Here is a 16,940-nt window from a genome sequence, read left to right as displayed (position 1 = left end):
TTTAAATATTTTCTCAGAAACTAGTCAAATATAAATCATTCCATTGATGCACATAATCCAGGTTTATTAAGTTTTGCAAAAATGCAGTGTTGAATTTTGAACATATTGAATTTGTGTTTTGTAAATTATTCAGCTCTGAATTAAAGACTTGTTTCATTTCACTCACTGAATATTTATTGAGTGCCTTTATATCGTGGGCAGTAATCTTTACATGGACCACCTTTTACGTATTCTGTGTTAGAAACTTCCCGAAGTGCTGTAGTTATCCCCTCCCTCAATTGCCATCCTTGCTGTTCTGCTCTTTAAAGATACCTGCTTTCTAGCCTACTTTCCATGGAAATGAGTCAAGAAATGGCTAACATGAGCTACAGACACACTGCTGTATCCATTCAGTGGTCACTACACCCATCTGAAACTTGCCTGCAGCACTTGGAGTCTAAGCCTCACTGTCTGAATTGTATGGCATCCCAGTGCTTCTGCTACAAGACCTCCTGCTCCACCCCTCCAAAAGGATGAACCTGGGTGGCTGGGTTGTCTAGAATCCAGCCAATGGCCACAAATGGTTATTATCCCCCATGTCCAAAAGATTGGAGGAATAGGACCGGTAGGCATTTGGGTTTTATCAAGATACGTTTCCAAGAGTTTGAATTTATGGGTTTAGTGAAATTCTTACAAGGGTAGAGTGTGCACTTTTGTCTTGGGCTCCCTAGCTTATCATTCAGGAAATCAGGAGTTACTTGCTTAGTATTAAGTGATTACTTCTGCTGGAAGTGGTATTTATTTCAACATAAAAGCTTGCTCTAACTTTCCCCATCTTTTAAAAAAAAACCTGACCTTAATCCCACATTTCTCCTTATCTAACCCTCTATTCGGAGAAGGCACTGGCAAGCCACTCCAGTACTCTTGCCTAGAAAATCCCATGGATGGAGGAGCCTGGTAGGCTGAGTCCATGGGGTCACTCAGTCGGACACGACTGAGAGACCTCACTTTCACTTTTCACTTTCACGCATTGGAGAAGGAAATGGCAACCCACTCCAGTGTTCTTGCCTGGAGAATCCCAGGGACGGGGGAACCTGGTGGGCTGCCGTCTTTGGGGTCGCACAGAGTCGGACACGACTGAAGCGACTCAGCAGCAGCAGCAGCAGCAACCCTCTATTAGCTAACATCCATCCCATTTTTTTTGTTTGTTTTGTTTTCCTTTGCAGAAAGGGGCTAGTTAGAAGTGGTTTCTTCACCTGCCATCTCACCTCCCATTCTCTCTTCCCTTCTGTTGTAGGTGTCCATTCTTACAACTCCACTGGAAGTGCTTCCTGTCAGTGTCACCAGCCACCAATTCCAGTGTGCATTTTCTGACCTTATTTATAGACCCTCTCAACACAGCTGTTCCCTCTCCCTTGACACACCGTCTTCTCTCAGCTCTCATGAGACTCAGTCTCCTGATATCTTCCTCCCTCACTAGTCATTCTTTCTCAGTTTCTCCATCCGCCTTCTCTTCTTACCTGGGACTCCTCAGGGCTTCTTTCTTTCCTCTCTTTTCTCTCTCTCCCTAAAAGATTTCACTGTCTCACAGTTTTCAGTGCTATGAATATATTAAAGTCTTGTTTCACCAGGATAGACTTCTCTGAGCTCCAGATTCCTGTCCATACCCTAATTTATATCTCCATTTGGAAATCTCAGACATCTCAAAGATTTATGTATGTCCTGTATTTTGGATGACCTCACTTTTAAACTATATTTTATTTACAAAACTACATTGAAAACATACAATAGATATAACTCCAAGACTGGATATAACTCCATTCTTTTTTCTCTTCTGCTCTTTACCAAGAAGAGTTCTTCAATTCCCAATTCAATTCCAAAATGGGTATCTCCAACCCAAATATCTCTTCCAGTCTTCCGGCTCATTTCTCTAGCTGCCTAGTTGTTATCTCCACTTAAGTCCTGCAGGCGTCTCTACTTTATTTGTATGGGTGACCCTCCTCATTCTTTAGCTCTCACTTCCCAGAGAAGCCTTCCCTGTTCACTCTTATCAAGTAGGTTTCCTATGTTATTCTGATTTTTTTTTCAAGGCCATATCACAGTAATGGTATTGCAATTATTCTTGGTTTATTCTTGGTTTCCCTGATGCTGGAAAAGATTAAAGGCAGGAAGAGAAGGATGACAGACGATGAGATGGTTGGATGGCATCACTGACTCAATGGACATGAGTTTGAGTAAGCTCCAGGAGTTGGTGATGGACAGGGAAGCCTGGCGTCCTGCAGTCCATGGGGTCGCAAAAGAGTCGGACCCAACTGAGTGACTGAACTGATGTTTTTTGCCTCTCCCGCTAGACTATAAGCTTCATGAGGCCAGGAACTCAGTTTTTATTCACCATTTTACCTCCAGAGCTTTCATAGTGCCTGACACATACCAGATACTCAACAGACATTGGTTCAGTCAGTCCATCCAACTTTCCATTAATTTCTTTCATTTATTTTCTGTATTCAAATGGATCCAAGTGTCACACAACATGAATCTGCACTATTTTGAGCCAGAGACTGATAACACTTTCTCTACTTGTTTTCATCATTTGAAAGTTCTGAGGATCATATTGAAGTTTTTTGCTACTTGTGAATTTTTTAAAATATTTATTTATTTGGCTATACCGGGTCTTAGTTGCAGCAGGCAAACTCTTAGTTGTGGCATGTGGGATCTAGTTCCCAGAGCGGGGATCAAACCTGGACCCTCTGCATTGGGAGCATGGAGTCTTAGCCTCTGGACCACCAGGGAAGTCCCAACTACTTGTGAATTTTATGGTTAAAATAAAAGGAAATTATTTTCTTCTTTTGCGATGTAATCAATGCTTCATAAACAATTAAATTTCTTTATTCCAGGATGGAAGGCTAACATTTTATCCAGGAAGTCAGGTAGTGAAACTTCCTTTTATCAACTTCATGAAAGCACATGGCACTTCCTTTCTAAATGCCTACACAAACTCTCCAATCTGCTGTCCATCGCGTGCAGGTACGAACATGCTTAATATTCCTGGAAATAGCCCCACCCTGAAAATGTTTTCACACTTTAAAAGATTATGCGCCAAAAATAGGATAGTAAATCATATTTGGCATCTAATAAAAAATTTTTAATATATGTGAGGTGTGTTTGGGGGCTTCCCTGGTGGCTCAGCAGTAAAGAATCAGCCTCCTAATACAGCAAACATGAGTTTGATCCCTGGCTTGGGAAGATTTCCTGGTGAAGGAAATGGCAGCTCCTCCAGTATTCTTGCCTGGGAAATCACATGGACAGAGGAGCATGGCAGGCTATACTCCACAGGGTTGCAAAGAATCCAACGTGAGTTAGTGACTAAACAACAACATTGGGTATTGGGCTTTTTTCAGAGTCGAAATTTTATCACCTAAAATGGTGTTTAGTTCAAGTATTGTTCCATCTCGTTATGACTGGTGACTAAGAATCTCTTGACTCTCCAGGCAAATTCGGAAATGCTTCTATTTCCTAGAAAAGTTCCATTTAAATTTTTCAGTAAGAGATAAGTAGTTGGGAGGGGACTTTATAGTAAGGAACTGAACTGAAGTCGTATTAGTCACTCAGTCGTGTCTGACTCTTTGCGACCTCATGGACTGTAGCCCACCAGGTACCTCTGTCCATGGGATTCTCCAGATGAGAATACTGGAGTAGGTTGTCATTCGCTTTTCCAGGGGATCTTTCCAACCTGGGGATTGAAGCCAGGTCTCCTGTATTGCAGTCAGATTCTTTACCATCTGAACTAGAGTAGATAAAACTTCTCAGATACACCTGGATTTTTCTGTAGTATTTCAGATTACATATTTTTTCCTTCAGTCTCAATTCACTTCTATCTCAAATCTGTTTACTTTTATTATAGTAATTTAAGAAACAGGCAGTTTTAATGGCAAAATATCAGTGATATTAAGTCATGACTAACTCCAATACTTTGGCCACTTCATGCGACGAGTTGACTCACTGGAAAAGACTGTGATGCTGGGAAGGATTGGGGGCGGGAGGAGAAGGGGACGACAGAGAGTGAGATGGCTGGATGACATCACCAACTCGATGGACATGAGTTTGAGTGAACTCCGGGAGTTGGTGATGGACAGGGAGGCCTGGCGTGCTGTGAGAAGGAAATGGCAACCCACTCCAGTGTTCTTACCTGGAGAATCCCAGGGATGGGGGAGCCTGGTGGGCTGCCGTCTATGGGGTCGCAAAGAGTCGGACACGACTGAGCGACTGAACTGAACTGCAAAATAGAGGAAATTGACATTTTTATAAATTCTGTTCTCTGATAGAGTTTTATTTCTCTTCCACTTTATGATGGTTTGCACTGGAACTCATAAATAGCACCCAGTGATTTTCTTTTGTCCGTTAAGTTCCTGACATCATATTCTCTGTGATTTGAGCCGCACGTTTTTATTTTGTGACTACATTTTCCGCACTACCAACTATATAATCACTGATGATTAAAGGAAACCTAAAGTATATTATCGGAGAAGGCAATGGCAACCCACTCCAGTACTCTTGCCTGGAGAATCCCATGGATGGAGGAGCCTGGTAGGCTGCAGTCCCTGGGGTCGCTAAGAGTCGAACAGGACTAAGCGACTTCACTTTCACTTTTCACTTTCACGCATTGGAGAAGGAAATGGCAACCCACTCCAGTGTTCTTACCTGGAGAATCCCAGGGATGGGGGAGCCTGGTGGGCTGCTGTCTCTGGGGTCACACAGAGTCGGACACGACTGAAGCGACTTAGCAGCAGCAGCAGCAAAGTATATTATAAATGATACTTCCGTGATGAAGGACCAGGTGTATTACAAACACTTTTGTTCATTTTTTATGTATTGCATTCTTACTGCGTGCCTGGCCATATTCTAACTGCCTTGCATGTCTTAATTTATGTCATTTTCCACATTTTCACAAAGTAGCAATTGTTGTTATAACCATTTTGCAGATGAAAACTAAAGTACTGAAAAGTTATATAACTTATCAAAGGTCTAGCAGTGTTAGGATTCAAAGCCAGGTGATACCCTACTCCACTTCTCATAAAGAAAGCATTTTGTTCGATGAGAAAAGGATTCAACCCTTCTGCATGTGTATACAGAAAAGGGAAAAGGCTTTTTTCCCCAGCTTTACTGGGATATAATTGACATAAAACACTGTGTTAGTTTAAAGTATACACTATATTCTAGAGAGAATAAGAACATTTTCATGAGTTGAACCAGTCAGATTAGGTTTATATGCATCACACAACACTTCTAACAATATATAGCCATAATGCTACCTCCCACAAAACCAGCAACAGTGCGGTAACTACCAAAGCTAAGCTCCAAACACTGGGGCCTTAGTAACACTTGTGTCCCCAGGACCAAGGTCAATGAACTGGTGATTTTAAAAAAAGAACAAACTAAGCCCAAAGTTAGTAGAAGAAAGAAAACAAAGATCAAAGTGGAAATAAATGAAGTAGAGACTAAAGGCACAACAGAAAAGATTAATAAAACTAAGTGTTTTTTAATAAAATGGACAAATCCTTAGCTCTACTTTCCAAAAAAGACTCAGAAATTAAAGAGGAGACATTGCAACTGAAACCACAGAAAGGTCTTTATGGCTGCGACCTTCCCTCTTAGAAATGCTTTTTTGTGCCCGCAATTTGTGTTGCTATGCTGTATTTCCATTTTCATTTGTCTTGAAATAGTTTTTTCTCTTTTCTTTGGCCCATTGGTTGTTTAGGAGCATGTTGCTTAATCCTCACATATTTGTGAGTTTTCCAGTTTTCTTCTTGTAATTGATTCTAGTTTCATATCATTGTGGTCAGAAAAGATGCTTGATTGATTTCAGTCTTCTTAAATTTCCTAAGACTTGTTGTTTGACCTAACATACAATCTTCCTGGAGAATATTTCATTTGCACTTGAAAAGAATGTACTTTCTGTGTGTTTGGATGGGATGTTCTGAAAATGTTAAGTCCATCTGTTCTAACATGTAGTCTAGTGTTTCCTTTTTGATTTTCTGTCTGAAAGATCTATCTGCTGTTGAAAGTAGGGGTATTGAAGTCCCCTAGTATTATTGTATTTGTGTCTATTTCTTCCTTTAGTCCTGTTAATATTTGGGAAAAGACTTACTGACTAAACAGTCATAGCTCTAGAAAATAAAAGAGAAGATTTAGTACACTTAACTTTTTTGTGGCAAGCTAGTAAGAAGACAATAAACAAGGAAAATCCTTGGGAATTTTGGGGAAATGAGATCTGTACTTCATTTGACCAACGTGGAAAGTTGACCAATAAATACATAGTGATTATTTTTGTGATTGAAATAAACTCAAGATAGGCTTTATATTTAATTCCTCTATTTACCTTAAACAACCTGACCTGTAAGCCTTAGAGAGTCACCTGTAAAGTGGAAATAGGAACTCATTTCAGTTTTCCCCTTAATAAAATGAGGTAACAATCAAAAATGTTAGGTACAACACTTGATGCAGGTATGTCTTATTGCAGAGCCTGAGCTCTAGACTAGTAATCTCTCTTCTCTCTTGGTATAATTGTCTCAGTCATTAAAGCAAATTGTTAAGCTTTATTTACACTGATCCCATTTTCTTTCCACCAGCAATGTGGAGTGGGCTCTTCACTCACTTAACAGAATCTTGGAATAACTTTAAGGGCTTAGATCCAAATTACACAACATGGATGGATGTCATGGAGAAGCATGGCTACCGAACACAGAAATTTGGAAAACTGGACTATACTTCAGGACATCACTCCATCAGGTAAAAAATAAAATAAAAGTGATTCTCTTTGGCGGAGAATGGATATGCATATGTATGACTGACTCCCTTTGCTGTCCACCTGAAACTATCTTTACATTGCTGATCAGCTAAATGTCAATCTAAAATAAAAAGTTTTAGAAAATGATTTTCGTAGACAGCCCACTACTGTAATACATACATGTACCCTTTTTGACTTCTTTTATTTCTCCTCAAAGCTGAAAGTAAATCTCTTAACCCCTAGATTGTTAATTTGGCTAAATCTTTAGCTTTCTCTAATCTTCTTAAAATGTCGACATTACTTATATGCTAGTAATTTTGTTTTCCTTAAACATTAAAGGTCTATGAAATGGTGTAGTCCATGAGTTATTCTGATTTATATATACAATGGCTGCTTTTATTTACTTTAAAATTTGTTCTCTAGACTATAATCTTCTTGTTACTTGCTTTTGTCAGTTCTCTCCAACTTTAGTTTTCTATTATAATTTTTCTTCTTTCATTTTATGCAGGCCTCAAAATTAGACAACCAAGCATAATGGGTAAGAGTAGAAATCTAGAATCAGATTGCCTACTTCTGAATCCTAGTTTCTCAGTTTACTACTAACCTTATAATCTTAGGGCTATTATTTAAGCTACCTTCTTTAAATTTAAGTAATTTTTTAAATGAAATTTAAATACTAAATAATAATATTTAAATTTCTTTATTGTGAATACTAAATGAAATAATATGTGCTCATTTCGTGGAGTTTTACCAGTTTCTCTGTAAAACCCTTCTGCTTTTTAGAAAGTAAGGTTAATTCAAAGTCAGATACGACCATTCATATTATCCTATTTGAAAAGGTTTTTTTGGTTTTTTTGTTTCCTCAGTCAGTCCAATAATGAAAAAGAGTCTAAGACTGAATGCCATGTACTCCATATGACTATCCCTCAGTGGGATAATCATTCTTGAAGTAAACAGATCCTGTTTCTCCTTTGTACTACTTTATTCCCATTGCCAGCAAGGTGCCTGTACATTGTAGGTACACGGTTAAATGTTTTGGTTAATGAATAAATGAATGGAATAAAAAGTTATAGCTTATTAGTTGATAAGCAATGATATTCTATTTTACCTAGGGTTAAAATCAATAAAAGGAAAAGAGTCACTTAAATATTGATATTTGGGAAATCAAAGATGGTTTTCAGGGTAATAATTGCTTATAGCATATTTTCATTTACTCATCCTCTCACTAGAGCTTAGGAAACTTAAATAAACCGTCAAGACTGTTTGTATTCCTGCTGTATGTGCCCACATACGGCACTTGACTGACGCATAGGGCAAGGCTGCTGTGAATGGCATGTCTGCGTGAGTTAGAGCACAGTATCCTTCAGATTTTTCTGTGCGAGTTTAAAGACGAGTTTCAGGGCAGGGGGGAGGTATCTCATGTTGATGTTTGATAGAAACTAACACAGTACTGTATTTCCTTGTTAATTTTCTTTTTAGTTGATCTATCCATAGATGTAAGTGGGCTATTAAAATCTCCCACTATTATTGCATTGTTGTTAATTTCCCCTTTCATACTTGTTAGTAATTGTCTTCCATATTGCGGTGCTCCTATGTTGGGTGCATAAATATTTTAATTGTTATATCTTCTTCTTGGATTGATCCTTTGATCATTATGTAGTTTCCTTCTTTGTCTCTTTTCACAGCCTTTGTTTTAAAGTCTATTTTATCTGATATGAGTATTGCTACTCCTGCTTTCTTTTGGTCTCTATTTGCCTGGAATATCTTTTTCCAGCCCTTCACTTTCAGTCTGTATGTGTCCCTCGTTTTGAGGTGGGTCTCTTGCAGACAACATATATGGGGGTCTTGTTTTTGTATCCATTCAGCCAGCCTTTGTCTTTTGGTTGGGGCATTCAACCCATTTACGTTTAAGGTGATTATTGATAAGTATGATCCCATTGCCATTTTCTTTATTGCTTTGGGTTCGAGTTTATACACCCTTTCTGTGTTTCCTGTCTAGAGAAGATCCTTTAGCATTTGTTGGAGAGCTGGTTTGGTGATGCTGAATTCTCTCAGCTTTTGCTTGTCTGTAAAGCTTTTGATTTCTCCTTCATATTTGAATGAGATCCTTTCTGGGTACAGTAGTCTGGGCTGTAGGTTTTTTTCTTTCATCACTTTAAGTATGTCTTGCCATTCCCTCCTGGCCTGAAGAGTTTCTGTTGAAAGATCGGCTGTTATCCTTATGGGAATCCCCTTGTGTGTTATTTGCTGCTTTTCCCTTGCTGCTTTTAATATTTGTTCTTTGTGTTTCATCTTTGTTAATTTGATTATTATGTGTCTTGGAGTATTTCGCCTTGGGTTTATCCTGTTGGGGACTCTCTGGGTTTCTTGGACTTGGGTGATTATTTCTTTCCCCATTTTAGGGAAGTTTTCAACTATTATCTCCTCAAGTATTCTCTCATGGTCTTTCTTTTTGTCTTCTTCTTCTGGGACTCCTATGATTCGAATGTTGGAGCGTTTAACATTGTCCCAGAGGTCTCTAATATTGTCCTCATTTCTTTTAATTTGTTTTTCTTTTTTCCTCTCTGTTTCATTTATTTCTACAATTCTATCTTCTAGCTCGCTTATCCTGTCTTCTGCCTCTGTTATTCTACTGTTTGTTCCCTCCAGAGTGTTTCTGATCTCATCTATTGCATTATTCATTGTATATTGACTCTTTTTTATTTCCTCTAAGTCCTTATTAAACCTTTCTTCCATCTTCTCAATCCTTTTCTCCAGGTTATTTATCTGTAACTCCATTTTGCTTTCAAGATTTTGAATCATTTTCACCACCAAAATTCGAAATTCTTTATCAGGTAGATTCCCTATATCTTCCTCTTTTGTTTGTGTTGTTGGGCGTTTATCTTGTTCCTTTACTTGCTGGGTATTTCTCTGCCTCTTCATCTTGTTTATATTGCTTTGCTTGGGGTGGCCTTTCCCTCTTCTGGCCATTTGTGGAGTTCTCTTTATTATGTAGTTTCCTCGCTGTGTGAGGGGTTGGACGGGTGACTTGTCAAGGTTCCCTGGTTAGGGAAGCTTGTGTCAGTGTTCTGGTGGGTGGAGCTGGATTTCTTCTCTCTGGAGTGCAATGAAGTGTCCAGTAATGAGTTATGAGATGTCAGTGGGTTTGGAGTGACTTTGGGCAGCCTGTATATTGAAGCTCAGGGCTATTTTCCTGTGTTGCTGGAGAATTTGCGTGGTATGTCTTGCTCCGGAGCTTGTTGACCCTTGGGTGGTGCTTGGTTTTAGTGTAGGTATGGAGGCGTTTGATGAGCTCCTATCGATTAATGTTCCCTGGAGTCAGGAGTTCTCTGGTGTTCTCAGGATTCGGGCTGTAAAGCAATTATGCTTCAATTAAAAATAAATTTTAAAAAAAGGTCTCTCACTATCAAACATCATAAATAGGTGCATTCAATGTTTTTTGATAGACTGACTATCAAAACTAGTTTTTATGACATTGTGCTACCTTTACCATTGAAAGTAGCGATTTTTGAACCTGTTTGTATTTTCAGCCAGGATTTCAACCCCTTTAGTTTATTGCTCCAATTTTCTGTCTTTTCTCAACATCATGTGATGCTTTCTTCTTGTACCAGTTTAGGGACACTAATCCAGCTATGTGTCCCTTCTTGTATATACTGCACTGCATCAGACTGGAAACTTTAAAGGCTACATGCTCGTTTCTTCCAGACAACTGTTAAACACATGTTGGTGGTACCATTCGTTAAGATGCCACTTACTAACTGTAAGACCAGGGCAAGTTATTTATCTTCTCAGGATGCCAGTTTCCCTGAATGAGCGTACACTGCTGCTGCTAAGTCGCTTCAGTCGTGTCCAACTCTGTGTGACCCCATAGACGGCAGCCCACCAGGCTCCCCCGTCCCTGGGATTCTCCAGGCTTGAACACTGGAGTGGGTTGCCTTTCTGAAGTTCTGTGACTTCACTGGAGTACGGTTACGTGGTTTATAAAATCCTGATATTAATCTACCCCCTCACAATATAGTTGTTGTGCTCATAATAAGTCTAATTAGGTTCAAATTTTCTGTGTCTTCTTAGCAATTGAAAGGAAACATGTACTTAACTCTTAAGGTGTTTCGATCACTTTCTCTAAGGGGTAAAGCTTTTGTCATCAAATCGTGAAAGTCTCAAACAGTGGTCTCAATCAAGGGCAATGTTTGACACCCCCACAAGACTTTTGATAGTGTCTGCAGACACTTTTGGTTGACAGCACAGGGGGAATGCTGCTGCCACCTAGATGGGAGAGGCCAGGGTTGCTGCCAAACAATCCACAATGCACTGGACAGCACTCACTTCCCCAAACAAAAAATTAACAAGCTGAAAACTTCAATAGTGCAAAGGGGAGGAACTGTGATCTCAAGCTAAATACTTTATACTCATTATCATGCCTTAGGAATGTCACACTGCAAGGCATTACTGGCATTTTCAGTTCAGTTCAGTCGCTCAGTCACGTCCGACTCTTTGCCAGCCCTTGGACTGCAGCACACCGGGCCTCCCTGTCCATCACCAGCTCCCAGAGCTTGCTCAGACTCATGTCTGTCAAGTCTGTGATGCCATCCAACCATCTCATTCTCTGTCATCCCCTTCTCCTCCCGCCTTCAATCTTTCCCAGCATCAGGGTCTTTTCCAATGAGTCAGTTCTTCTCATCATGTGGCCAAAGTATTGGAGCTTCCACTTCAGCATCAGTCCTTCTGATGAATATTTAGGACTGATTTCCTTTAGAATGGACTGGTTGGATCTCCTTGAGTTCAAGGGACTCTCAAGAGTCTTCTCCAACACCACGGTTCAAAAGCATTAATTCTTCAGCATTCAGCTTTCTTTATAGTCCAACTCTCACATCTGTGCATGACTACTGGAAAAATCATAGCTTTGACTAGACGGACCTTTGTCAGTAATGTCTCTGCTTTTTAATATTCTGTCTAGGTTGATCATAACTTTTTTTCCAAGAAGTAATCATCTTTTAATTTCACGGTTGCAGTCACCAACTTGCATTTTGAATTTTATTTATTGTCCCATGTTCTAAGGGTTAAGATCCACTTAACAGTAGTATTTCAATTTTTTAGAATCAACAAAATCAAAGAAAATGTTAATTTGGAAGTGTATAGAATTGGAAGGTCTTGAGTAATTGATTTTTATAGCCATTTTAAAAACTAGATTTCTAAGATCAGTACATTAAAGAAGATAACCATTAAGTAACATTCCTTAAAATACTAAGACTAAGATGATCCTTACTAAAGTTACAAGGGTAAAATCATGTATGGAACACCCATTCAGAAAATACCTATTAACCCACCTACAGAGTCCCAGATGCTATTTTTAAATGATGGGAATATTGTAGTGATCAAAACGCAAAAATCTCTAGCCTCATGGAACTTAAACTCTAGTGGCAAATTTAAGCAAATCAGGAGCAAATGTAAGCAAACTGCTGTCTTATATTTCTTAGCTAAAAGTTTAAAACCTAAAATCAGATGCCCTGGCACTTCATCTTACTCCTGTTGTTCTCATCTTACTGCATAAATGTTCTCAATTCATGTGTCTTAATGTGTTTCTGAAACCTGTCACAACAGGCCATACGTAATCCCATGAGACAAAGGAAAAATTAGAAGCCTACTTCCCAAATGAGAGAATTGCTATGGCAGACTCTTTAGCTTGAGCTTCTTGACAAGCGGCAAAGGGCAGCAAACCGTGGGCTGCTCTCGCATCTTCTCGTGCCCTTGGCCTCCAGACCAGAAGCACAGGCTTTCTAACTAGAACCTAAGTGGCCAAGAGGGAAGCAGCAGAACTTGAACAGCAACCATAGGGTCCCTTTCAATACTGCAGCCCAATGAATAAGTCTGTGTTTATCTCATCCATTTCTACTTGTATTTTAATTGTATAATCTAAGATCGTACGTGGGGCTTCCCAGGTGGCTCAGTGGTAAAGAATCTGCCTGCCAATGTAGGAGACCTGGATTTGATCCCAGGTCAGGAAGATCTCCTGGAGAAGGAAATGACAACCTACTCCCATATTCTTGCCTGAAAAATCCCATGGACAGAGGAGCCTGGTGGGCTACAGTCCATGGGGTTGCAAGGAGTCAGACACAACTTAGGAACTAAACAGTAACAACAGGATCCTACATGCCTTAGATCAGATTTATCCATACTAAAGAGGAGTGTATTTTATTCTTTCCCTTATAATGGAAAAAGAGATCCATTCCTCTGGTCATTTTAGAAGCTTTTTTAGAACCCCACAGCTACATACCTTGTTGTTTTTAATGAAATTCAGTATCTAAAATAGCCTGCATTATTCTGAGTACATTCCCAGAATGACTGCTAATTGTGAAAAAGCCTATTATTGTTTTATTTTATTGCTCCAGAACCCTCGCTTCTGGTAACTAGCAAATTCTGGCTGAAGCAGCTACTGGGACTATCTTCAGAATGCTATCTACCATAACTCCTACGTCAGTGTCTTGGAATACCAGTGATAGTTCTAAGTCTACAATTTCATTACAGTTCTTGGATTTTTTTCCCATTTAATTACTCAAGTTTAAGGTACTATGTGTAGCTGCCCTCAATGAAGTGTATCTCCCCCTTTTGCCAGTGCTGACCATTCATGGAATTTATTCCAATCTACTTTCCAAAGAACCTGAAGATATCTAATAATGTGGAGATTTCGGTTTTTAATTTAACATTAGCATTAGCCAGATGTGACCTGGCTAAAGTGACTTCTGGCTTAAAACATGGGATTTTTTTTTTTAAAAAGTCTAAAAAAATTACAGTATAGGGCAAAATATGGTGAGTTCTGTTTATAAAGGAAGACGCAGACACATCCAGACTTTTTTTCAAGGGGTGAGAAAAAAGCTGTAAAGTACTACATTTTGTCTATTCTAAGGTGCACAATTTTTTTTTTCCCACAATTTAACATCTCTGAAGTTGCAATGCATCTTACAATTGATGACTACAAAATTCTGTTATAGTCTTCGTAGCGTTTTCTCTTAATAGTATATATTTTTCAAAAGAGTACATTTCATATTAATAACCTTTTAGATTTTATAAACTTGCAGAAGTAGAACATCAATAGGCTTAGGTGGAGGACAGGAAGAAGACTTCTGAACAAATGCAACCAAGTAGGAAACTGAAAACCTTTTGGAAGACACTGGATCAACCAGAATTCCTGTAAGGAAACCATGAAAGGTAAAACTTTAATATATGAGAATGACTTGAACAACAAGCTGAGGCATTGGCGGAAAACAACCTGCCTGTTTCATCAGAGAAGCTGAATATGAGAATCTCCATAAAATTTTTGTTCTGCAAAAAAAAAAAATTAACCTTGGAGTTCAGTTCAGTTCTTTTTTTTTTTGGTAATTAATTTATTTTTTATTGGAGGCAAATTATTTTACAATATTATATTGGTTGGTTTTGCCATACATTGACATGAATTCGCCCCGGGTTCACATAAGTCCCCCCTCCTGAACCCCCCTCCCACCTCCCTCCTCCCTCTATCCTCCCTCTGGGTCATCCCCGCACGCCAGCCCCCAGCATCCTATAACATGCATTGACCCTGAACTAGTGATTCGTTTCACATATGACAACATACGTGTTTCAATGCCATTCTCCAAAATCATCCCACCCTCACCCTCTCCCACAGAGTCCCAAAGACTGTTCTATACATCTGTGTCTCTTTTGCTGTCTCGTATACAGGGTTATCACTTGCATCTTTCTAAATTCCATATATATGCGTTAGTATACTGTATTGGTGTTTTTCTTTCTGGCTTACTTCACTCTGTATAATAGGCTCCAGTTTCATCCACCTCATTAGAACTGATTCAAATGTGTTCTTTTTAATGGCTGAATAATACTCCATTGTGTATATGTACCACAGCTTTCTTATCCATTCGTCTGCAGATGGACATCTAGGTTGCTTCCATGTCCTGGCTATTATAAACAGTGCTGCAATGAACATTGGAGTACATGTGTCTCTTTCAATTCTGGTTTCCTTGGTGTGTATGCCCAGGAGTGCGATTGCTGGATCATATGGCAGTTCTATTTCCAGTTTTTTGAGGAATCTCCACACTGTTCTCCATAGTGGCTGTACTAGTTTGCATTCCCACCAACAGTGTAAGAGGGTTCCTTTCTCTCCACACCCTCTCCAGCATTTATTGCATGTAGACTTTTGGATAGCAGCCATTCTGACTGGTGTGAAATGGTATCTCATTGTGGTTTTGATTTGCATTTCTCTGATTATGAGGGATGTTGAGCATTTTTTCATTTGTTTGTTAGCCATCTGTATGTCTTCTTTGGAGAAATGTCTATTTAGTTCTTTGGCCCATTTTTTGATTGGGTCGTTTATTTTTCTGGAATTGAGCTGCAGGAGCTGCTTGTATATTTTGGAGATTAATCCTTTATCAGTTGCTTCATTTGCTATTATTTTCTCCCATTCTGAAGGCTGTCTTTTCACCTTACTTATAGTTTCCTTTGGTGTGCAGAAGTTTTTGATTTTAATTAGGTCCCATTTGTTTATTTTTGCTTTTATTTCCAATATTCTGGGAGGTGGGTCATGGGGGATCCTGCTGTGATTTATGTCGGAGAGTGTTTTGCCTACGTTCTCCTCTAGGAGTTTTATAGTTTCTGGTCTTACATTTAGCTCTCTAATCCATTTTGAATTTATTTTGGTGTATGGTGTTAGGAAGTGTTCTAGTTTCATTCTTTTACAGGTGGCTGACCAGTTTTCCCAGCACCACTTGTTAAAGAGACTGTCTTTTCTCCATTTTATATTCTTGCCTCCTTTGTCAAAGATGAGGTGTCCATAGGTGCGTGGATTTATCTCTGGGCTTTCTATTTTGTTCCATTGATCTATATTTCTGTCTTTATGCCAGTACCATACTGTCTTGATGACTGTGGCTTTGTAGTAGAGCCTGAAGTCCGGCAGTTCCCCCAGTTCCATTTTTCTTCCTCAAGATTGCTTTGGCTATTCGAGGTTTTTTGTATTTCCATATAAATTGTGAGATTATTTGTTCTAGTTCTGTGAAAAATATCGTTGGTAGCTTGATAGGGATTGCATTGAATGTATAAATTACTTTGGGTAGTATACTCATTTTTACAATATTTATTCTTCCAATCCATGAACATGGAATATTTCTCCATCTATTAGTGTCCTCTTTGATTGCTTTCAGTAGTGTTTTATAGTTTTCTATGTACAAGTCTTTTGTTTCCTTAGGTAGATATATTCCTAAGTATTTAATTCTTTTCGTTGCAACAGTGAATGGAATAGTTTCCTTAATTTCTCTTTCTATTTTCTCATTATTAGTGTATAGGAATGCAAGGGATTTCTGTGTGTTGATTTTATATCCTGCAACTTTACTGTAATCATTGATTAGCTCTAGTAGTTTTCTGGTAGAGTCTCTAGGGTTTTCTGTGTAGAGGATCATGTCATCAGCGAACAGTGAAAGTTTTACTTCTTCTTTTCCAATTTGTATTCCTTTTATGTCTTTTTCTGCTCTGATTGCTGTGGCCAAAACTTCCAGAACTATTTTGAATAGTAGTGGGGAGAGTGGGCACCCTTGTCTTGTTACTGACTTTAGGGGAAATGCTTTCAGTTTTTCACCATTGAGGATAATGTTTGCTGTGGGTTTGTCATATATAGCTTTTATTATGTTGAGGTATGTCCCTTCTATTCCCACTTTCTGGAGGGTTTTTATAAATGGATGTTGGTTTTTATAAATGGATGTTGAATTTTGTCAAAGGCTTTCTCTGCATCTATTGAGATAATCATATGATTTTTATTTTTCAGTTTGTTAATGTGGTGTATTACATTGATTGATTTGCGGATATTGAAGAATCCTTGCATTCCTGGGATAAAGCCCACTTGGTCATGATGTATGATCTTCTTAATGTGTTGTTGGATTCTGATTGCTAGAATTTTGTTAAGGATTTTTGCATCTATGTTCATCAGTGATATTGGCCTGTAGTTTTCTTTTTTTGTGGGGTCTTTACCAGGTTTTGGGATTAGGGTGATGGTGGCCTCATAGAATGAGTTTGGAAGTTTCCCTTCCTCAGCAATTTTCTGGAAGAGTTTGAGTAGAATAGGTGTTAGCTCTTCTCTAAATTTTTGGTAGAATTCAGCTGTGAAGCCGTCTGGACCTGGGCTTTTGTTTGCTGGAAGATT

At 38.9% G+C, this 16,940-nt stretch overlaps 1 protein-coding gene across 2 annotated transcripts in view; it reads left to right on the top strand.

Annotated features, from left to right (window-relative positions):
* ARSK (arylsulfatase family member K) overlaps positions 1-16,940 on the top strand; it is a 68,687-nt gene that overhangs the window by 5,524 nt on the left and 46,223 nt on the right. The window contains exons 2-3 of one of the 2 annotated variants that reach the window (XM_055430217.2): positions 2,874-3,003; positions 6,606-6,765. In XM_055430217.2, the coding sequence (XP_055286192.2) occupies positions 2,874-3,003; positions 6,606-6,765 (290 nt within the window). The remainder of the gene's footprint in view (positions 1-2,873; positions 3,004-6,605; positions 6,766-16,940) is intronic. The other variant, XM_088838459.1, reaches the window with a different exon arrangement.

The sequence above is a fragment of the Moschus berezovskii genome, chromosome 8 (assembly GCF_049115385.1).
Source record: "Moschus berezovskii isolate FMDL1 chromosome 8, NW_MosBer_1.0, whole genome shotgun sequence".
In the NCBI taxonomy this organism is placed as follows: domain Eukaryota; kingdom Metazoa; phylum Chordata; class Mammalia; order Artiodactyla; family Moschidae; genus Moschus; species Moschus berezovskii.
Note: the sequence above shows the minus strand (reverse complement) of the source record. Positions and strands in the feature narration are given on the sequence as shown.